General features: G+C 35.3%; 1 protein-coding gene across 14 annotated transcripts in view; it reads right to left on the bottom strand.

Moving 5' to 3' along the window:
- Positions 1 to 18,247, bottom strand: part of LOC6052855 (heterogeneous nuclear ribonucleoprotein L) — a 357,965-nt gene that overhangs the window by 67,106 nt on the left and 272,612 nt on the right. For 10 of the 14 annotated variants that reach the window (XM_038253811.1, XM_038253810.1, XM_038253809.1 and 7 more), the window contains one exon: positions 5,629 to 5,646. The exons of the other annotated variants lie outside the window; for them this stretch is intronic. In XM_038253811.1, the coding sequence (XP_038109739.1) occupies positions 5,629 to 5,646 (18 nt within the window). The remainder of the gene's footprint in view (positions 1 to 5,628; positions 5,647 to 18,247) is intronic. 14 annotated transcript variants of the gene reach the window in all.

Genomic DNA, 18,247 nt, shown 5'->3' with positions numbered 1-18,247 from the left:
CGCTGGTGCCCCCTACTCTCCCTGTAAAATGCTTTACATATTTGCTCTCTGAATGCAATTTCAATTTCACACCCCACTGGGTCACTTTGGCTTTTGACCCTCATTCATGGCTTTGGAACTCTAAATTATGCCCCCATTTTAATCTGGGTAGTGAGAAACTCATTACAAATTGGAATTTCACTAACCACCCGCACATAAAAGGCAAATAAAAATCAATCGTGTACAATTTAACATAAAATGTAAATCCCACACCTGCCCGGTTCAACAGATGGCTCTCTTTGTGGGACAAATATTGAATTTTAAGTTGGTTCGTTTTGGTGGAAAGTGTTGCGTTTAATTCATTACTTTTCTGTTTCTATATTCAAAAAAAATCATTCCCTCACCACTAGGTGAATTAATCTTTTATTTCTGTTTAATTTCGTCCTTCTGATTCCCAATTAGCTGCTGGAAAAAGATTTTTTAAATTATTTCGATTGCCCCCGCGCTCAGGTCGCGGTTGAACGAATTTTGCGATGGTGAAAATTAATGAACACCACACAGAGGAAAGATTTAAGGGCATTTCATTGATTGCAACTCTGCTTTCATTATCCAGGGATTGATTGGTGTGTGTGTATGTGCGTGGTGGATTTTCGGACTAAAGCTCCCCGGAGGCGAATTTAAGCTGGCCTGGGGCTCGCAAAATTCGACGAATCGCCTAAAGTGAGCTTAATTTTTATTAAATTGGAAAACATAACCAAATTATTGTGGGCACGTACCACTCTCGTCTACAGGGAATAATTAATTTTAAATGAGTAATGAATGCGTGATGGAGGTAACAAAAAATGCGAAATAATGGTTATTGATTTCAAGCGAAACACCACCTCAATTTATTATCATCAACGCTCTGTGGTTTGAAATTTGTGACATATTTGACGTTGAAATTAAACAGGTGCAGGTGTTTTAATAGTAATTGGTCATGGCTTATCATGGCTTAAGAAATTAAACACTACTTTTTTTAAATACATTTTGATAACATTTCTGTTTTCACAAGTGTGTCCAATTCCCAGGAAAAAACTCCCGATTTTTTTCCAAAACCAGGAATTCTTGAATCCAAAGATTTTATATTTTGTTCGGGAATTCCCGAAATTAACAAATAATTACAATTTGGTCTGGAAATTTGAAATCAATATAATAGCATTATTATTTTTATTCAGCATATAACAGCAGAGCTATTCTCTCAGATTTCGGTCATTCGATTTTTATATTTTTAATCCAACTGAAACTTTTTGGTGCCTTTGGTATGCCCAAAGAAGCCATTTTGCATCATTAGTTTGAATATTTGGCCCTTTTGAAATGTTAGTTTTGATTTCAATTTTTGAAAATATTGTTTTCGAAAAGATCGGAAAATTTCACGAATGTTTCATATCTTAACATTGTAAATTGGACCATTAGTTGCCGAGATATCGACGTTAGAAAATGGTGGGTTGTTTGGGTGAGACTTGGAAATCATTCAATTTTCATGGCAATATCTCAGCAACTGAGGGTCGTATCAACAAAGTTCAAAAAGAAAAATAATGGGGAATTTTCTCAGCTTTTCAAAAATATTTTATTCAAATGTGGGCAAACATGTGCACTTATTTAAAAAATGAAAAACTGCGACTATTTTGAAAAAGTTTCCTAAAAATAGCCTTAACTTGAAAACGGTACACATTATCAAAATTTCATTCAAGTACTTTTGATTGCAAATTTAATTTTACATCGAAAAATCAAGTTGAAAAATTTTTGCGACCAATATTTGGATTTAAAAAAAAAAACAGCATTGATTAAAAAATGCATAACTCGGTCAAAGATTTTTTTCACAACCTAGAAATTTCTGAAAAGTTGGCATTTGATGTCCTCTAAAACATATAAAAAAAAAATAAAAATAGTGCTTTATTGCAAATCAAGTTTTAGTGACAAAAAATTGAATAAAAAATTGCTCAGCATTTATTTCCTTAAAAGGGAAAAATGTTACAATTTTAGTCTATAGATCGGTAAAATGCCTAGCGCGTTATATATTTTCTTTTCAATTTTATTTATTTTTGAAAACCTAGATTATTTGCGTATTTTCATGATTTTGAACCTAAAAATAATTTTTAATTATTTTTCATCAAACACATCGACTACTATTTTAATTTGTTTCATCTTCTGCTGCTGCTGCAAAATCTCGTGTAAATCAGGACAAATAAATTGAATTAAGACAACTGTTTATGCCAAATTCTTTGCACATCGTTTTGATTTTATAACAGAAATCTCGAGATTCTAAAAGAATATTTTCCCGTATCCCGTGAAATTCAAACTTGAAAAATTGGATGCCTAAGTTATCACAATAAATAAATTTAAGATTTAAAAAAAAGAAAAAAATTGCAGTTTTGATGTACAAATTGAAAAAAATCAGGTAGCTCAGCTTAACAGACCTAATTGCAATAAATGTATCTTCCTTCATTCAAACATATTTAACTTATTTGAGAAAAAAATAATTTGGGACCCCAAATACACTGTAGTGTGCGACAAGATATAAAAAGACTTAAGGTCAAAAGTGTAAAACAATGTTCTCTGAATTGCATTTATTTAAAATAGATTTTAGTGATTTTTGTAATTTTTTCTGTTTAAATGTTTTACATTTAAAGTTGATTGTAACAATATTTTGAACAAGAACTATTATTCTTTTTTTGCAAAATATGTTTTTTTTTGTAATTTTTGGAATCTTAAAAAAATTGCGTGAAAATTAATTTAAAATATTAGTTTTGCCACCTTCCAATCGAATATTTGTGAAAAAAAAGGCAAAAATATAAAAAAAACACGATACCAATTTTAATATTTTTAATGAAATTTAATTCTCTTTTTTCATCAATCAGGCTTGAACAATTTATTTCAGAAACATAAATCGGAAAAACACTTTTTTTATATAAATAACAATGTGTTCATGAAATCTTCTAATTTTTTGATTTTTTTTTTACGGAACAATTGTTTTCATGCCTTAAGTTCTTTTCTTCTTTAAAGCATTTCCAACATTTCTGGGAGACAAAAACATAAAAAATGTATTTATTTCAAGTACCAACAAACTGTTTCATGAAGAAGAAGAAAGTGAATTTGTAGATTATTATTGTATTTTCAGACTTTAATGTTGATTTTGTTAATCGATTTTTTAATTTTGATATTTATTTTTAAGTTTTAAGATAAAGAAGAATTATTAAGTCCTTAACGGTGCACATCAACTAGAGCTTTTGCCAGATTTATGTTACAGCCATTTTAGTATCTTTAAAACTACGCACATTATCGATTTATGTTTTCATAATCCCCTAAACTACTGTCTAAAAAATAGTGTACAACAAAATTTGGCTATTTTTAAAATCGGATTTTTGCAGGATTGGATCAGTAAGTTTGACAATTTTTGAATGAGAAGGAGAAGACAACAACTTCTTTGGTTACTGTGCGCCCTTTCAAATGAAAAAGATTAAATAAGATTTCATTCTTCTGATTGATTTTGAAAATTCAGTAATATTACACATGCTTTTTGATTCTCTTGAGATGACTGTATCATGTCTAAATACAAAAAAAAATCTGATAAACGCATTTGGAGTATCGATAAACGAGGTTAAGCAAATAAGCACATCGGTTTGAATGATTTTAAAAGAGATTATAAATAAATTTCCAAAATGTTCAAATACTTTTCCAGAAAAGAGGAACAGATTTATTTTCCGCTGTCGAAACTCTAATCAAACAACCGCTGGCTAAAGCCATTTATTAGCCGTTCATGTTGCTACAAACACACACAGATGCACCGAAATACACCCAAAACCACAACCAAAACACCACCATCAACAACAACAATGGGGGCCACTTTACAATATTGCCAATGTTGGAAGCAAAGAAGAAAAAAAAGGTCCCATACACACATACGAAATTTCCCGCCAGTGGCCCGAATGACGTCCTCGTCGTCGTCTTCAATGTCAGTTGTGTGCAGTGAGCCCAAAAGCCAATATTGACATTGTTTTTCCTCTAGCCCAGAAGCGGTGGCAACGGACACCGAGTAACCCGCTTTTCCTCAAAAGTGCCCTCAGATTTGGTGGACAATGGGAAAAACTTGAGTAAAAATCTGTCATTTTTTTATATTTCATAAAAAAATGTTTTAATTTTTGTGTAGACCTCACGAAAGTTTAGATTTCAATATAAAATTCGGCCAAATTTTAAACCAAAAATTTCATTATTCATTTAGAAGAGCTTCCAGAATCTTTAATCCATCCGATTTGCTCTTCAATCGGAGGAGACGTTAAGGATAGACAGAGAAACCTATGAAGAATCCTGTTGGGTTTCTTCCTTGTGTCACTTTTCCCTGGAAGACACACGACTATCCGGACTTCAAGTCGGTTGCAGGAAATGGGTGGCAAGCAAAAGTGGAGTTTGTTTTTTTTTGTCTTTTTTGTGGATTTTTCTACTTTTCTTGAAAAGCGAATAAAAGTAAGTTAAAGGAATAAGAAAATTTCCTTGCGAACTGAATTTGCCCCTTCAAATCTAATATGTGTGTGTGTACGGAAGTTTACACAAATGTGGGTGGATTTTCATCTTTCCTGTAAGGAGGATCACGCCCACACACGTGTATGTCATTGCGAGTCTTGGGAAATGCCTCCAAGATGCAATGTGGCCAGATAGAAAGGATGAATGAAATGTTGATATGGCAGAATATGAACCCGCTAGGAGGCAGTGGTTGGAAATCTAAAATGTACACTATGTTTAAAGAAATAAAAGAACTTAAAGGAAACGAATAAATAAACAAATCATTATAAAAATAAACAATATTGAACTCAAACTCAAAAAAGGAACTACAAACTACAAAAAAACAAATTAAACATAAAAATAAAAAAATCTTGAAAACCACTGACACCGTTCAAACAAAGGTACATATTACAAATTCCGGCAAAGGCGTGTGTAGGCAATGAAATTCAGCTCGAGATCCGGCTCACATTGAGCTCACCCTCTTAAGGGATGGGGGTGGAACGACTCTCTCGTCAGCCTTTGACAAAGTTTTATGATCCTAGCCTTGGCTGATGGCGAAATTGTTTTATCGGAAAACAATCGCTGCCGGCTATGACGATGGTACTTAATATTAAGTTTTGGCTGATTTGATAAATTTTACGGCTGTTTCGGGTAGCGAAGCTTCGGTGGGAGGATGCGATAAAATCGGGTGCGTAGGCGTGTTTGCCAAGCAGGGGGTGGAGGTTTCTCTGTTTACAACCGTATTTGGAGCATTAATTGCTGTTTGCAGTCAAGTTTTTCGAGCAAGCAGCAGAGCTGGATAGTGGAGTTTGGATAGAAGATACGCCTAGATTTGGGTTTAATCATGATGGGATAAGAAAGTGTTTTAATGTTGGAGATTTGGAAGATCATTTCAATCACCCTTCAAGTTCCTTAATCAGTGTTATCAATTATAACTCAATTCGATTTAAAAAAAATGTTCAAAAGCATTATAAATAAATTAATAACCTTGGAACTAAAATAATAAAAAAGGGAGGAAAATACGAAGAAACAAATAAACATAAAAAAGCAAAATAAATTAGAATAGCGCTAACAAAACAAGTAAAACAATCAGCGTGGTTTTCCACAACTTACCTAAAGATTGACGATCGTCTGGAATAAAGAGAACCACGTGTTAGAACATTTGGAGAAACAGTTAGAACAAACAATCGAGATTAAGAAATAAATTTGAATTTTATGTAGACTCAGAAAAGCCTTACATTTTACAAAACGATACTATTTTCTGAGTTTCCACCCTCAAAAATGGTTCACATGTAAACAAGATTGATGAAACTGTGTTACTCACAGAAAAGACAAAACATGTTTTGCAATTTTTTAACCATAATTAACCTGGCCATGGTCTTCGTTTCGTACATACACTTATGGTACTCGGGTCTATATGACCCAGAAATGTTTTTGGCTGCCAAAATTCGGAATCTTGACCGATTTTGGATGTCTTGACCGCAAATGAAAGGTTAGAATGTCTACTTTGCGATTCCGACTGGCAGAACCGATTTTGGGCACTGTGGCCACTGGGAACCTGCTACAACCGAAAAAAGTCCTTTTTGAGGCCCCGACTTTGAGGACCTGTATCTCCGGAACGATAACACATAGCGGGTTGCTTCCAGTTGCATTTGACGGGTAATAACCTCAACTTTAAGCTCCCGTAGAGATGATTTGTCAAAAGTGGACACCGGTTCCGTTAACCCGGAACATCCGAAAAACATGATTTTTTCAGCTTTTGTTATAAAATCAACACATTAGTCAATTTTTCAACCGGATTTTTGTAAATCATTACATACGCACACTACATACTACCCCTGACTGTTTGGAATCGTTCCGGCCAACTGTGGCCAATCCGGAACCGGTTCCAGGGTACCACCAAAACGGTTCCAATAATGGTATCGCTAGAAACTCGTCATGTTGCATATCAAACTTCATGAAATTGAAAATTATGACCATCTGAGGTCATGCCGATATCCTCTGACTCAACCTGGTCATGCTGGAACCGGTTACCGGTGGCCAGTGGGGGACACTTCCGGAGTATGCAGGAAGGCATATCATGCGACATATCAAACGTCATGAAATTGAAAATTATGACCATCTGAGGTCATGCCGATATCCTCTGACTCATCCTGGTCACGCCGGAACCGGTTACCGGTGGCCACTGCGGGACACTTCCGGAGTATGCAGGGAAGCATATCATGCGACATATCAAACTTCATGAAATAGAAAATTATGACCATCTGAGGTCATGCCGATATCCTCTGACCCAACCTGGTCACTCCGGAACCGGTTACCGGTGGCCATTGGGGGACAATTCCGGAGTATGCAGGGAAGCATATCATGCGACATATCAAACTTCATGAAATTGAAAATAATGACCATCTAAGGTCATGCCAATATCCTATGACCCAACCTGGTCACGCCGGAACCGGTTACTGGTGGCCACTGGGGGACACTTCCGGAGTATGCAGGGAAGCATATCATGCGACATATCAAACGTCATGAAATTGAAAATTATGACCATCTAAGGTCATGCCAATATCCTATGACCCAACCTGGTCACGCCGGAACCGGTTACCGGTGGCCACTGGGGGACACTTCCGGAGTATGCAAAGAACCCTACCATGCGACGTATCAAACTTCATGAAATAGAAAATTATAACCATCTAAGGTCATGCCAATATCCTATGACCCAACGTGGTCACGCCGGAACCGGTTACCGGAGGCCACTGGGGGACACTGCCGGATATCGGCATGACCTTAGATCAGTGGTCCTCAGCCAGCTGATCATCGCGGGCTAATTTGGAAATTTGCCCCAGAGTCGTATAAGTTGTGGAGTAGAATAGTTTGAAATTGAAATTTTGACAAACAACTTAATTTTTGACAACATAGAAATTGTCACCAATTATACATAATCAGTTGAAAAAAATTCAACATTCTTCATACATTTTTCTCATCATATTTCATGTTTTAAAATACAGTGGACTCTCTGGCTGTCGATCTTCTCGATATCAATATTGCTCCAGCTGTCAATAATTTTTTCAGTCCCTTCAAATAGATTGCTTTGATTTTTCATTCTATAATTTGATAACTCCCGCTCTCGACAGTCCCTTCAATATTGACAACGAGAGAGTCCACTGTATAATTGTTGCACAATTCGACAGTATTTCACTTAAAAAATATATTTTTTTTGTTTTATTTATAATAACTTTTTTTTGTTGATAATTATTTTCTTGGTTTTGCGTACACATTTGGTTTGATTGTTCTATTTAAGCTTTGAACGTTTAGTTAATTTTTTCAATGATTTTTTGAGTGAATTTTGAAGTAACAGTAATAAGTTTTGAATTATTCGTATGTTATAGGAAAAAAATCATATTTTTTGAAATTTAGAAGTTTATTTTGCTTCGAAAAATTTGTATTATTGAACAAGATAAAAAAGTGTTTTTTCAATGATTTTAAAATTTTTTAAGATCTTTTCGTGCGAAGTATAATATTTTCGTTTCATTTTGAATCATAAGGGCACAAAAAACAAAAAAAAATCAAAAATATAATCAAATAGAATTTTTATGTTCTGTCGATTTTTTAGGATAACAAATTTGAACCAAAAAATATTGGCTCGGAATTCATATTTTATAATTTCTTGATTCAATATTTCTAACAAGTTTTAGTCAGAAAGTGATCTGATGTTTAGAACTGTTGGATATTGATTTATTCTTAGTATTTTTAGCAATGTGATTCCCAGATAATACAAAGTTTTTGTCACACTATCACATTCATAATTTTATATTTTTAAAGGAATGAATGTTTCATATTAATTATTTCCAAATTTAGAAATTTAATCGTTTTATAAATTCTTCAGGAAAATAATGCACCACCAGTTTAATACTTCCGACGATCTTATAATTATTGTAGAAACCAAAAATCAATTATGGTTATTTCGTAAAAAAACATATTTATTCTTTTTAAAGAAACTTAGTCCATGATTTCTCTTGCGAACTTCATATGAGAATGCAAAGTGGGCCGGATTCCAAAATAATTTCAAAACCATCCCGAAGGCCGTACAGAAGACCTCGGTAAGCCACATACGGCCCGCAGGCCGCATTTTGGTGACCACCGCCTTAGATGGTTATAATTTTCAAATTCATGAAATTTGATGCGTCGCATGATATGCTTCTCTGCATACTCCGGAAGTGTCCCCAGTGGCCTCCGGTTCCGGCGTGACCAGGTTGGGTCAGAGGATATCGGCATGACCTTAGATGGTCATAATTTTCTATTTCATGAAGTTTGATATGTCGCATGATATGCTTCCTTGCATACTCCGTAAGTGTCCCCCCGTGTCCACCGGTAACTGGTTCCGGCGAGATCAGGTTGGGTAATAGGATATTGGCATGACCTTAGATGGTTATAATTTTCTATTTCATGAAGTTTGATACGTCGCATGGTAGGGTTCTTTGCATACTCCGGAAGTGTCCCCCAGTGGCCACCGGTAACCGGTTCCGGCGTGACCAGGGTTATTCAGAGGATATTGGCATTACCTTAGATGGTTATAATTTTCTATTTCATGAAGTTTGATACGTCGCATGGTAGGGTTCTTTGCATACTCCGTAAGTGTCCCCCACTGGCCACCTGTAACCGGTTCCGGAGTGACCACGTTGGGTCATAGGATATTGGCATGACCTCAGATGGTCATAATTTACAATTTCATGAAGTTTGATACGTCGCATGATATGCTTCCTTGCATACTCCGTAAGTGTCCCCCCGTGTCCACCGGTAACCGGTTCCGGTGTGACCAGGTTGGGTCATAGGATATTGGCATAACCTTAGATGGTCATAATTTTCAATTTCATGAAGTTTGATACGTCGCATGGTAGGCTTCTTTGCATACTCCGGCAGTGTCCCAGTGGCCACCGGTAACCGGTTCCGGCGTGACCAGGATGGGTCTTAGGATATTGGCATGACCTTAGATGGTCATAATTTTCAATTTCATGACGTTTGATATGTCGCATGGTAGGGTTCTTTGCATACTCCGGAAGTGTCCCCCAGTGGCCACCGGTAACCGGTTCCGGCGTGACCAGGTTGGGTCATAGGATATTGGCATGACCTTAGATGGTCATAATTTTCAATTTCATGACGTTTGATATGTCGCATGATATGCCTTCCTGCATACTCCGGAAGTGTCCCCCACTGGCCACCGGTAACCGGTTCCAGCATGACCAGGTTGAGTCAGGGGATATCGGCATGACCTCAGATGGTCATAATTTTTAATTTCATGAAGTTTGATATGCAACATGACGGGTTTCTAGCGATATTATTATTGGAACCGTTTTGGTGGTACCCTAGAACCGGTTCCGGATTGGCCACAGTTGGCCGGAACGATTCCAAACAGTCAGGGGTAGTATGTAGTTTGCGTATGTAATGATTTACAAAAAATCCGGTTGAAAAAATTGACTAATGTGTTGATTTTATAACAAAAGCTGAAAAAATCATGTTTTTCGGATGTTCCGGGTTAACGGAACCGGTGTCCACTTTGACAAATCATCTCTACGGAGCTTAAAGTTGAGGTTATTACCCGTCAAATGCAACTGGAAGCAACCCGCTATGTGTTATCGTTCCGAGATACAGGTCCTCAAAGTCGGGGCCTCAAAAGGACTTTTTTCGGTTGTAGCAGGTTCCCAGTGGCCACAGTGCCCAAAATCGGTTCTGCCAGTCGGAATCGCAAAGTAGACATTCTAACCTTTCATTTGCAGCCAAGACATCCAAAATCGGTCAAGGTTCCGAATTTTGGCAGCCAAAAACATTTCTGGGTCATATAGACCCGAGTACCATAAGTGAGACTTTTTTTCTGGGGGGCACTTCCGGTGGCCACCGGAAGTCCATTTTTGGCTCAAATGTGTGTCTTGGTAAGATACACAAAGTCATAAAATTTCAGCTCTGTAAGTGCCAAAGGTCAAAAGTTACGATAACTTTTATCATGCTCTTGGGTCATATAGACCCGAAGACCATGCCCGGGTTAAGGTGAAGCCGTCAATAATTTTCAATGAAGATTGATCATCACCCTAAAATGCTCTGTATGAAGTTCAGTTTTATGAATTTCTGAACCAAAATGAATCAGCATATTCCGGTTGTCGAATTCTTGAAGGCACTGAAGGAATATTTGATAGAAATCGAATGTGTCTCAAAATTCATATAATTTTGTATAGCAATCAGAGATTGACAATCATTGATTTATGATTATTTGCACAACTGTACATTGTTGACATGTTACCAATTGTTACCAACACGTGAAGAATTCTATTCTGAGAAAATTTAAGAATTTTGTGAAAATATTTTAAACGAAGACAATGATTGAAGTCGTCACCTTAACCAACAATTAAGCATTTAACAAATTTAAATTAATGATTTTGGTGAGCAATCCTGTTTCAAATGACCCATTTTCCAAAATGGATTCTTGTAGTTTCTGACCTAACTGAAACTTTTTGGGTGACTTCTTTATGCCCACCCAAAGATTCTTAGTTTGTCTATTTCCATACAAATTTGGAAGCTGTCTTCGGCAAAGTTGTAAGAATCACTTTTTGTCACCTAAAATTGATTTAAAAACAAAATTATTTTGATATGTTTTAGAGAACATAAAATGCCATCTTTTTTAAACAAGAAACAGAAAGATCAACAAATCTTTGACCAAGCCATGATTGAAAGAAATTATAAATTAACAAAAAATCTTTAAAGGCTAAACTGTAAACATAAATTTGCAATCAAAACATACTTTAGTAAGATTTAAAAAAGCTGAAAATATTCCTAACATTATTCTTTTTTAAATTACATTGATACGTCTAGAGGGTGACGAGCGGGAATTCCTGGAAAAATCCGGAAATTTAGCCATTTGTGAGCCTCTCGATTCCCGGAAATTTGGTCGAGACTCCCGGAAATTTGGATGGCAATACATTTGCCGAAACGTCGGAAATTAAAACAATACATTGTTTTCACTGCTATATGACTGAAAGCCGAAAAACCAAACCCAAAATTATAAACATTGAGGCAAAAAATGATAAATCATATCAGCAACAAAAGAAGAGTTGAATTCCATATACAGAAAACAAATATAACTCTATTTTTAAGTTCGATTATCCCTGATTCTTTAATTTGTTAATTCAGAAAGTGTATCAAAATTGTAAAAAATACAACATTTGTAATTTATGCCACGACCAATAAGTTGGTGAGCTCAAATTTTTCCTTCATAAAAAAACAAGCAGTCAAAGCCCGGAAATGAAAAACCAAGGTAGTTAAGATAAGTAGACTTCTTTCCTTCAAGGTTATTTCAAAATTGAAGGCATGTAATTTTGATTTTCTAAAGGGCACCAAAAATCTATTATTATTTAACCAAAACTCTGGCATTTTTCATAATGTTTAGGAAAGCCTACTGTTCATAATCAGTTCAGTATTGCTTGTAACTGTAAATAATATTTTGCTGATAATTAACAGTTAAAAACGTTCAAACAACCATTAAATGTTGCTAAGGATTGTTATAGCCAAAATCACGATCTTAAAAATTGATAATCGAACTATAAATCAAATAAAAAGTTGATGACGACACAATAAAAATTAATAAAACTCAGGAAAAATGATTGAGTGAGAATTTATTATAGAAAAAAAATAATTCGTTACTTGGATCCCAACAAACCATTGAATTGAACTTGTACCAGCAGATTTAGAAAGCTTTTTCAACAAGAAGATCGTATTCCACAAAAAAAAAATGAAATTCAACTTCCATTGTGTTGAGTAACTATGACTTAATGATCTTATATTTATACAGATGTTTGATAGTTTTTATTCAAAATTATGTCAAAAATCGATGATTTTGTCAACAAAATTCAACTCCCGGGTCCAGGAATTCCCGGATATTGCAAAATTCAACTCTCGATTCCCGGAAATGCAAAATCTCGAGAATCGTCACCCTCTAGATACGGCCATTGATTCTTAGATATGACCATGCAAAATTAAAAATCAGGAAAAACTCGATTTTTTCAGTGTTGCCCAATCAGGCTTATTTTTTTATTTCTATTTTTTCAGATTTTCAACTTCAGCAGGAAAATTGTCTGATATTTTTAGTAAATAAAAATATTTCGAAATTTTAAAAACTAACCCAGCATTTTAAAACATCAAAAATAAGTGTTTTTAGCCATTTTTACAAGCCATCCTTGACGGCACAAACTTCAAATAAAATTTGTGATAGTCTTTTTACCACAAATAGATTGTATTTGAAGCATAGAAACAAAAAAAAAACCTACATAGGGGAACTATACCCTTTTTCAGCCTATTTCTATTATCGGCCTATCAGCACTTTGTTCATGAATTACGGCTTTCAAAAAGTGTTTTTGACTGTTTCAAAGTTGTAAATAGCTCGAATTAAAGTGAACAAGCAACTCTCCATTGTTGAAATATCTGTAAATGTTGATTTAATAGCAGAAAACGGAAAAGTGCTGAGAATTGGTCGAACGGCTTAGAGTGATTAAAATGGGTATATTTCCCCTATTTTCAAGAATTTCCTGCCATTTCTTCATCTTTGTTGATCAAACTTGTTAGTGCGAAACGACCTGAAAAAATACAAAGTATCTTTAACTCTCTACTGTCCAATTTTTTTCGATTTTTTTATTTTCCCTTGTTCAGGAAGTAATTTTGAACAACTTTTGTTCTACGAAAAACTTTACTTCTATTGTTTTATGTTTTTCTTGTCTCATTTTTAGTATTTATATTCCATTAATCTTGTTGAGTTTTTTTTTTTTTTTTTTTTTTTTTAATTTATATTTATTCAAATTTCTTTTCCATGTACATTCATTCAGTTAAAATATTATTGAGTGTCCAATCACAAACGATGACTTTTCACCTCAATTTTAAATACTAGCAACTTTCATTTATTCATGAAATATTGTAGCTTTTGCTATTCAGTGATTTCAAATGTAGGAGGTCCTACATGTACAAAAGGGAAAAGGGATACCTTAAAACTAACTTATAAACTATATAAAGAGCGGATCAATGCAGCTGAAGACTGCAATGATTTTTGTCGAAATGCATCAATTATCTTATTGGACATAACATCCAAAGTGTCAACTTCGGCTAATTGATGAAGTTCACTGGTGCTGAACCAGGGAGGAAGTTTCAGAATCATTTTCAGAATTTTGTTCTGAATCCTCTGAAGTTTTTTCTTCCTGGTTAAGCAACAGCTTGTCCAGATCGGCACAGCATAAAGCATGGCAGGTCTGAAAATTTGTTTATAAATTAACAGTTTATTCTTGAGACAAAGTCTAGAATTCCTGTTTATAAGTGGATACAAACATTTAATATATTTGTTACATTTAACCTGGATACTTTCAATGTGATCCTTGTAAGTAAGGTTTTGTCAAAACCAAGTCCAAGATATTTCACTTGATCCTCCCACTTTAAATTTACCTCATTCATCTTTATAATGTGATGACTTTTGGTTTAAGAAAATCAGCCCTTGGTTTGTGAGGGAAAATAATAAGTTGAGTTTTGCAGCATTTGGAGTAATTTTCCATTCTTTCAAATAAGAATTGAAAATATCCAAGCTTTTTGTAATCTTCTTGTGATGACACGAAGGCTTCTGCCTTTGGCGGAGATGCTTGTGTCATCAGCAAAAGTGATTTCTGACATCCTGGGGCAAATCAGGCAAGTCAGAAGTAAAAATATTGTATAAAATTGGACCCAAAATGCTTCCTTGAGGGACGCCAGCACGTACAGGTAGTTGATCAGATTTGCTATTCTGATAACATACCTGCAGAGTACGATCCGTCAAATAATTTTGAATAATTTTCACGATATAAATCGGAAAATTAAACCTTTTCAATTTCGCAATCAAACCTTTATGCCAAACACTGTCAAATGCTTTTTCTATGTCTAGAAGAGCAGCGCCAGTAGAATAGCCCTCAGATTTGTTGCTTCGAATTAAATTTGAAACTCTCAACAACTGATGAGTAGTTGAATGCCCAAGGCGAAATCCAAACTGCTCATCAGCGAAAATTGAATTTTCATTAATGTGCGTCATCATTCTATTAAGAATTATTCTTTCGAATAATTTACTAATAGATGAAAGCAAACTAATGGGCCGATAGCTTGAGGCTTCAGCAGGATTTTTATCCGGTTTCAAAATCGGAATTACTTTGGCATTTTTCCAACTACTGGGAAAATATGCCAAATCAAAACATTTGTTGAAAATTTTGACCAAGCAACTTAAAGTTGCTTCTGGTAATTTTTAATTAAAATGTAAAAATGCCATCCTCACCAGGGGCTTTCATATTTTTAAATTTTTTGATAATAGATTTTATTTCATTCAGATCCGTATTAAAAACTTCATCTGATGAAAATTCTTGTTCAACAATATTCTGAAATTCTATTGAAATTTGATTTTCAATAGGACTCAAAACATTCAAGTTGAAATTATGAGCACTCTCAAACTGCTGAGCAAGTTTTTGAGCTTTTTCCCCATTAGTTAATAGAATATTATCACCATCTTTTAAAGAAGGGATGGGTTTTGAGGTTTCTTAAGAACCTTTGAAAGTTTCCAAAAGGTTTGGAATAAGGTTTAATTTGTTCGACATCTCTTGCGAACTTTTCATTTCGCAGGAGAGTGAATCTGTGGTCAATAACCTTTTGCAAATCTTTTGAATTCGCTTCAGTGCAGGATCACGAGAACGTTGATACTGTCTTCGGCGAACATTTTCAGACGAATCAGAAGCTGAAGATCGTCATCAATAATGGGAGAATCAAATTTGACTTGGACTTTAGGAATAGCAATATTCCTAGCATCCAAAATTGCATTAGTTAAAGATTCCAAGGCTGAATCAATATCAGCTTTGGTTTCTAAAACAAAATCATGATTTAAATTATTCTCAATATGATGCTGATACCTGTCCCAATTAGCTTTGTGGTAATTAAACACAGAACTATTGGGTCTGGTAACTGCTTCATGAGAAAGTGAAAAAGTTACTGGAAGATGATCAGAATCAAAATCAGCATGAGTCACTAAAGGACCACAATACTGACTTTGATTTGTCAACACCAAATCAATTGTTGATGGATTTCTAACAGAAGAAAAGCAAGTTGGCCCATTCGGGTATAAAACCGAATAAAGACCAGAAGTGCAATCTCTGAATAGAATTTTACCATTGGAATTTACTTTTGAATTATTCCAAGATTGGTGTTTGGCATTAAAATCACCGATGATCAAAAATCGAGATCTATGCCGAGTAAGTTTATTCAAATCCCCTTTGAAATAATTTTTATTTTCCCCAGTGCATTGGAATGGCAAATATGCAGCTGCAATCATAATTTTCCCAAAAGAAGTTTCAAGTTCAATGCCCAAACTTTCAATAACTTTTAACTTAAAGTCACGTAACGTGCTATAAGTCATACTACGGTGGATAACTATTGCAACTCCACCGCCATTTCGATTCATTCGGTTATTAGTTATAACTTTATAATCTGGATCACTTTTCAAATAAGTGCCAGTTTTTAAAAATGTTTCGGTTATAACAGCAACATGCACGTTATGAACTCGTAAAAGTTGAAAAATTCATTTTCTTTCGCTTTTAAAGAGCGAGCATTAAAATTCATAATATTGATGGAATTACTTAGATCCATGATTAAACTTCAGGGTAAGAACAACATCATTCGCAAATTTTAATCCAATCTGGATTGCTTCCATCATGGATGTAGCATTACTCATTGTTTGAATCAAACCAAACAGTGAGTTTTGCAAAAAGTCATTTTTCAAACGTAACATCGCCGAGATCAGAAGATCCCAAAGCGTTGCCAGCAGAAAAATTTTCAAATGAGATTTGAGGTACCTGCCCAATTTCAGAAAGATTGGTAGAGGATTTAAAATTCGTGGATGAACCCGAAACGACGTTAGCATAAGAAATGCCATTGTTGTTACCTAACTTTTCCACGGTAGGGGTATTTCTAGAATTGTTCGAGTGAGACAGCACGAACGTTTGATTTAAAGATGCAGGTACAACCTGACTTTGAGAAAATTTCGGTTTGGATTTCGGCTGATGCTTAGCACGAGAATCCAAAACCTTTTTCTGATGGGGCAATCCCAGAAATTTGATTTGTGATTTCCACCACAATTTGCACATTTAAATTGGGTGACTTCTTTCACGGGACAATTGTCCTTGTCGTGAGAAGAATCCCCGCAAACCATGCATTTTGGAACCATGGCGCAATGATCAGTACCGTGACCGAATGCCTGGCAACGCCGGCACTGGGTCAGATTCTGGCCATTACCGCCATGTTTCTTAAAATGCTCCCACTTTACCCGTACATGGAACAAAAACTGTACTTTGTCCAAAAGTTTCAAATTGTTGATTTCATTTCTGTTGAAATGAATCAGATAAAATTGTGAAGTCAAACCAAAGCGAGAAATATTCCCGTTTGATTTTTCTTCATTGGTATTACTTGGGATGGGGCAAAGCCAAGCAACACCTTAAGTTCGTTTTTGATCTCATCCACCGACAAGTCGTTGGAGAGACCTTTCAAGACCGCCTTGAATGGACGAGCATTCTTGGTCTCATACGTGTAGAAATTGTGTTTGTGGTTTTTCAAATAACCAACAAAAGTTTGGTGATCTTGTAAAGATTCCGTCAACAAGCGACATTCTCCTCTTCGACCAAGCTGGAACGAAACTTTCAAATTGCAAGTTTCCTTGCAATTCTTCAGTTGCGTTCGAAAGCTGGCCAAATCGGAGACGGAAGTCACTACAATTGGCGGAGCCTTTACTCGTTTCTCGACGGCAGAAGGCTCAGTACGAGGAGAAGGTTCCTTGTCATCAGTTTCGGATAAAACACCGAAACTGTTTGTCAATGGAATTGGAGGATTGACCTCACATTCAGAATCAGAATCAGACCTCAGAAGAGGCTGTTTTCTTTTTCTGTTTCCGTTAGCCGGTTTAGCGTTCAAACGCTTCACCGACGTAACGACCAAATCTTCAGAAGATTTGCGTTTACCTTTGTTTTGACGCATTTTGCAAGCAAAGTTCTCTTAAAAAGATGGCTTCGTTTGTAAAATACAACAAAATTTCAGGTGGGGTTAGTCTTGAAAAGACTGTTTAGAATTTTGGAAAATAACTCAGGTAGTCTTTAAAAAGACTGTGAATTTTGTTTTGAAATAACTCTGAGCTTAGGTAGTAAAAAATACCGCAGCTCTAGTGTCCGTTCACCACGAAGGTTCGCAAGACACTGAATCTTGTTGAGTTTATGTTTGTTTCTAAAGTATATACCTTTTGTCTAAATAGTTTTTTTTAATGTTTTTGCAGCCATTTCTCTTATTTTTTTCTTGTTTTCGTCTGCAAGAATACAATAATTACTGCATTAGGGTGTAATATTGTTGTATGGAAAAAAATAAAGTTGTTCAAAATCAACGAGCACAGCAATTTTTCAATTTTTTTTTGGGGTCCTAAACAACTCCCCAAAGTTTGGGAACGATTGGTTAAGTCCTCACATTGCGCAAAGCGATTCAATTTTCCATATAAATTTGTATGGGAAAAACCTTTTTTTTAATTTTGATATTTAAAAAATCCACATTTCACGTTGTACTAAAACCGGATTCATATTCGGATGCTCTAGAAGGTGCTCTACAACTTTCCCGAAGAGAGAGAGTATGGTGCTAGCTTGCCCCTAAATAAAGATACAGAGTGTTC

Source organism: Culex quinquefasciatus, chromosome 2 (genome assembly GCF_015732765.1).
Source record: "Culex quinquefasciatus strain JHB chromosome 2, VPISU_Cqui_1.0_pri_paternal, whole genome shotgun sequence".
Lineage (NCBI taxonomy): Eukaryota > Metazoa > Arthropoda > Insecta > Diptera > Culicidae > Culex > Culex quinquefasciatus.
Note: the sequence above shows the minus strand (reverse complement) of the source record. Positions and strands in the feature narration are given on the sequence as shown.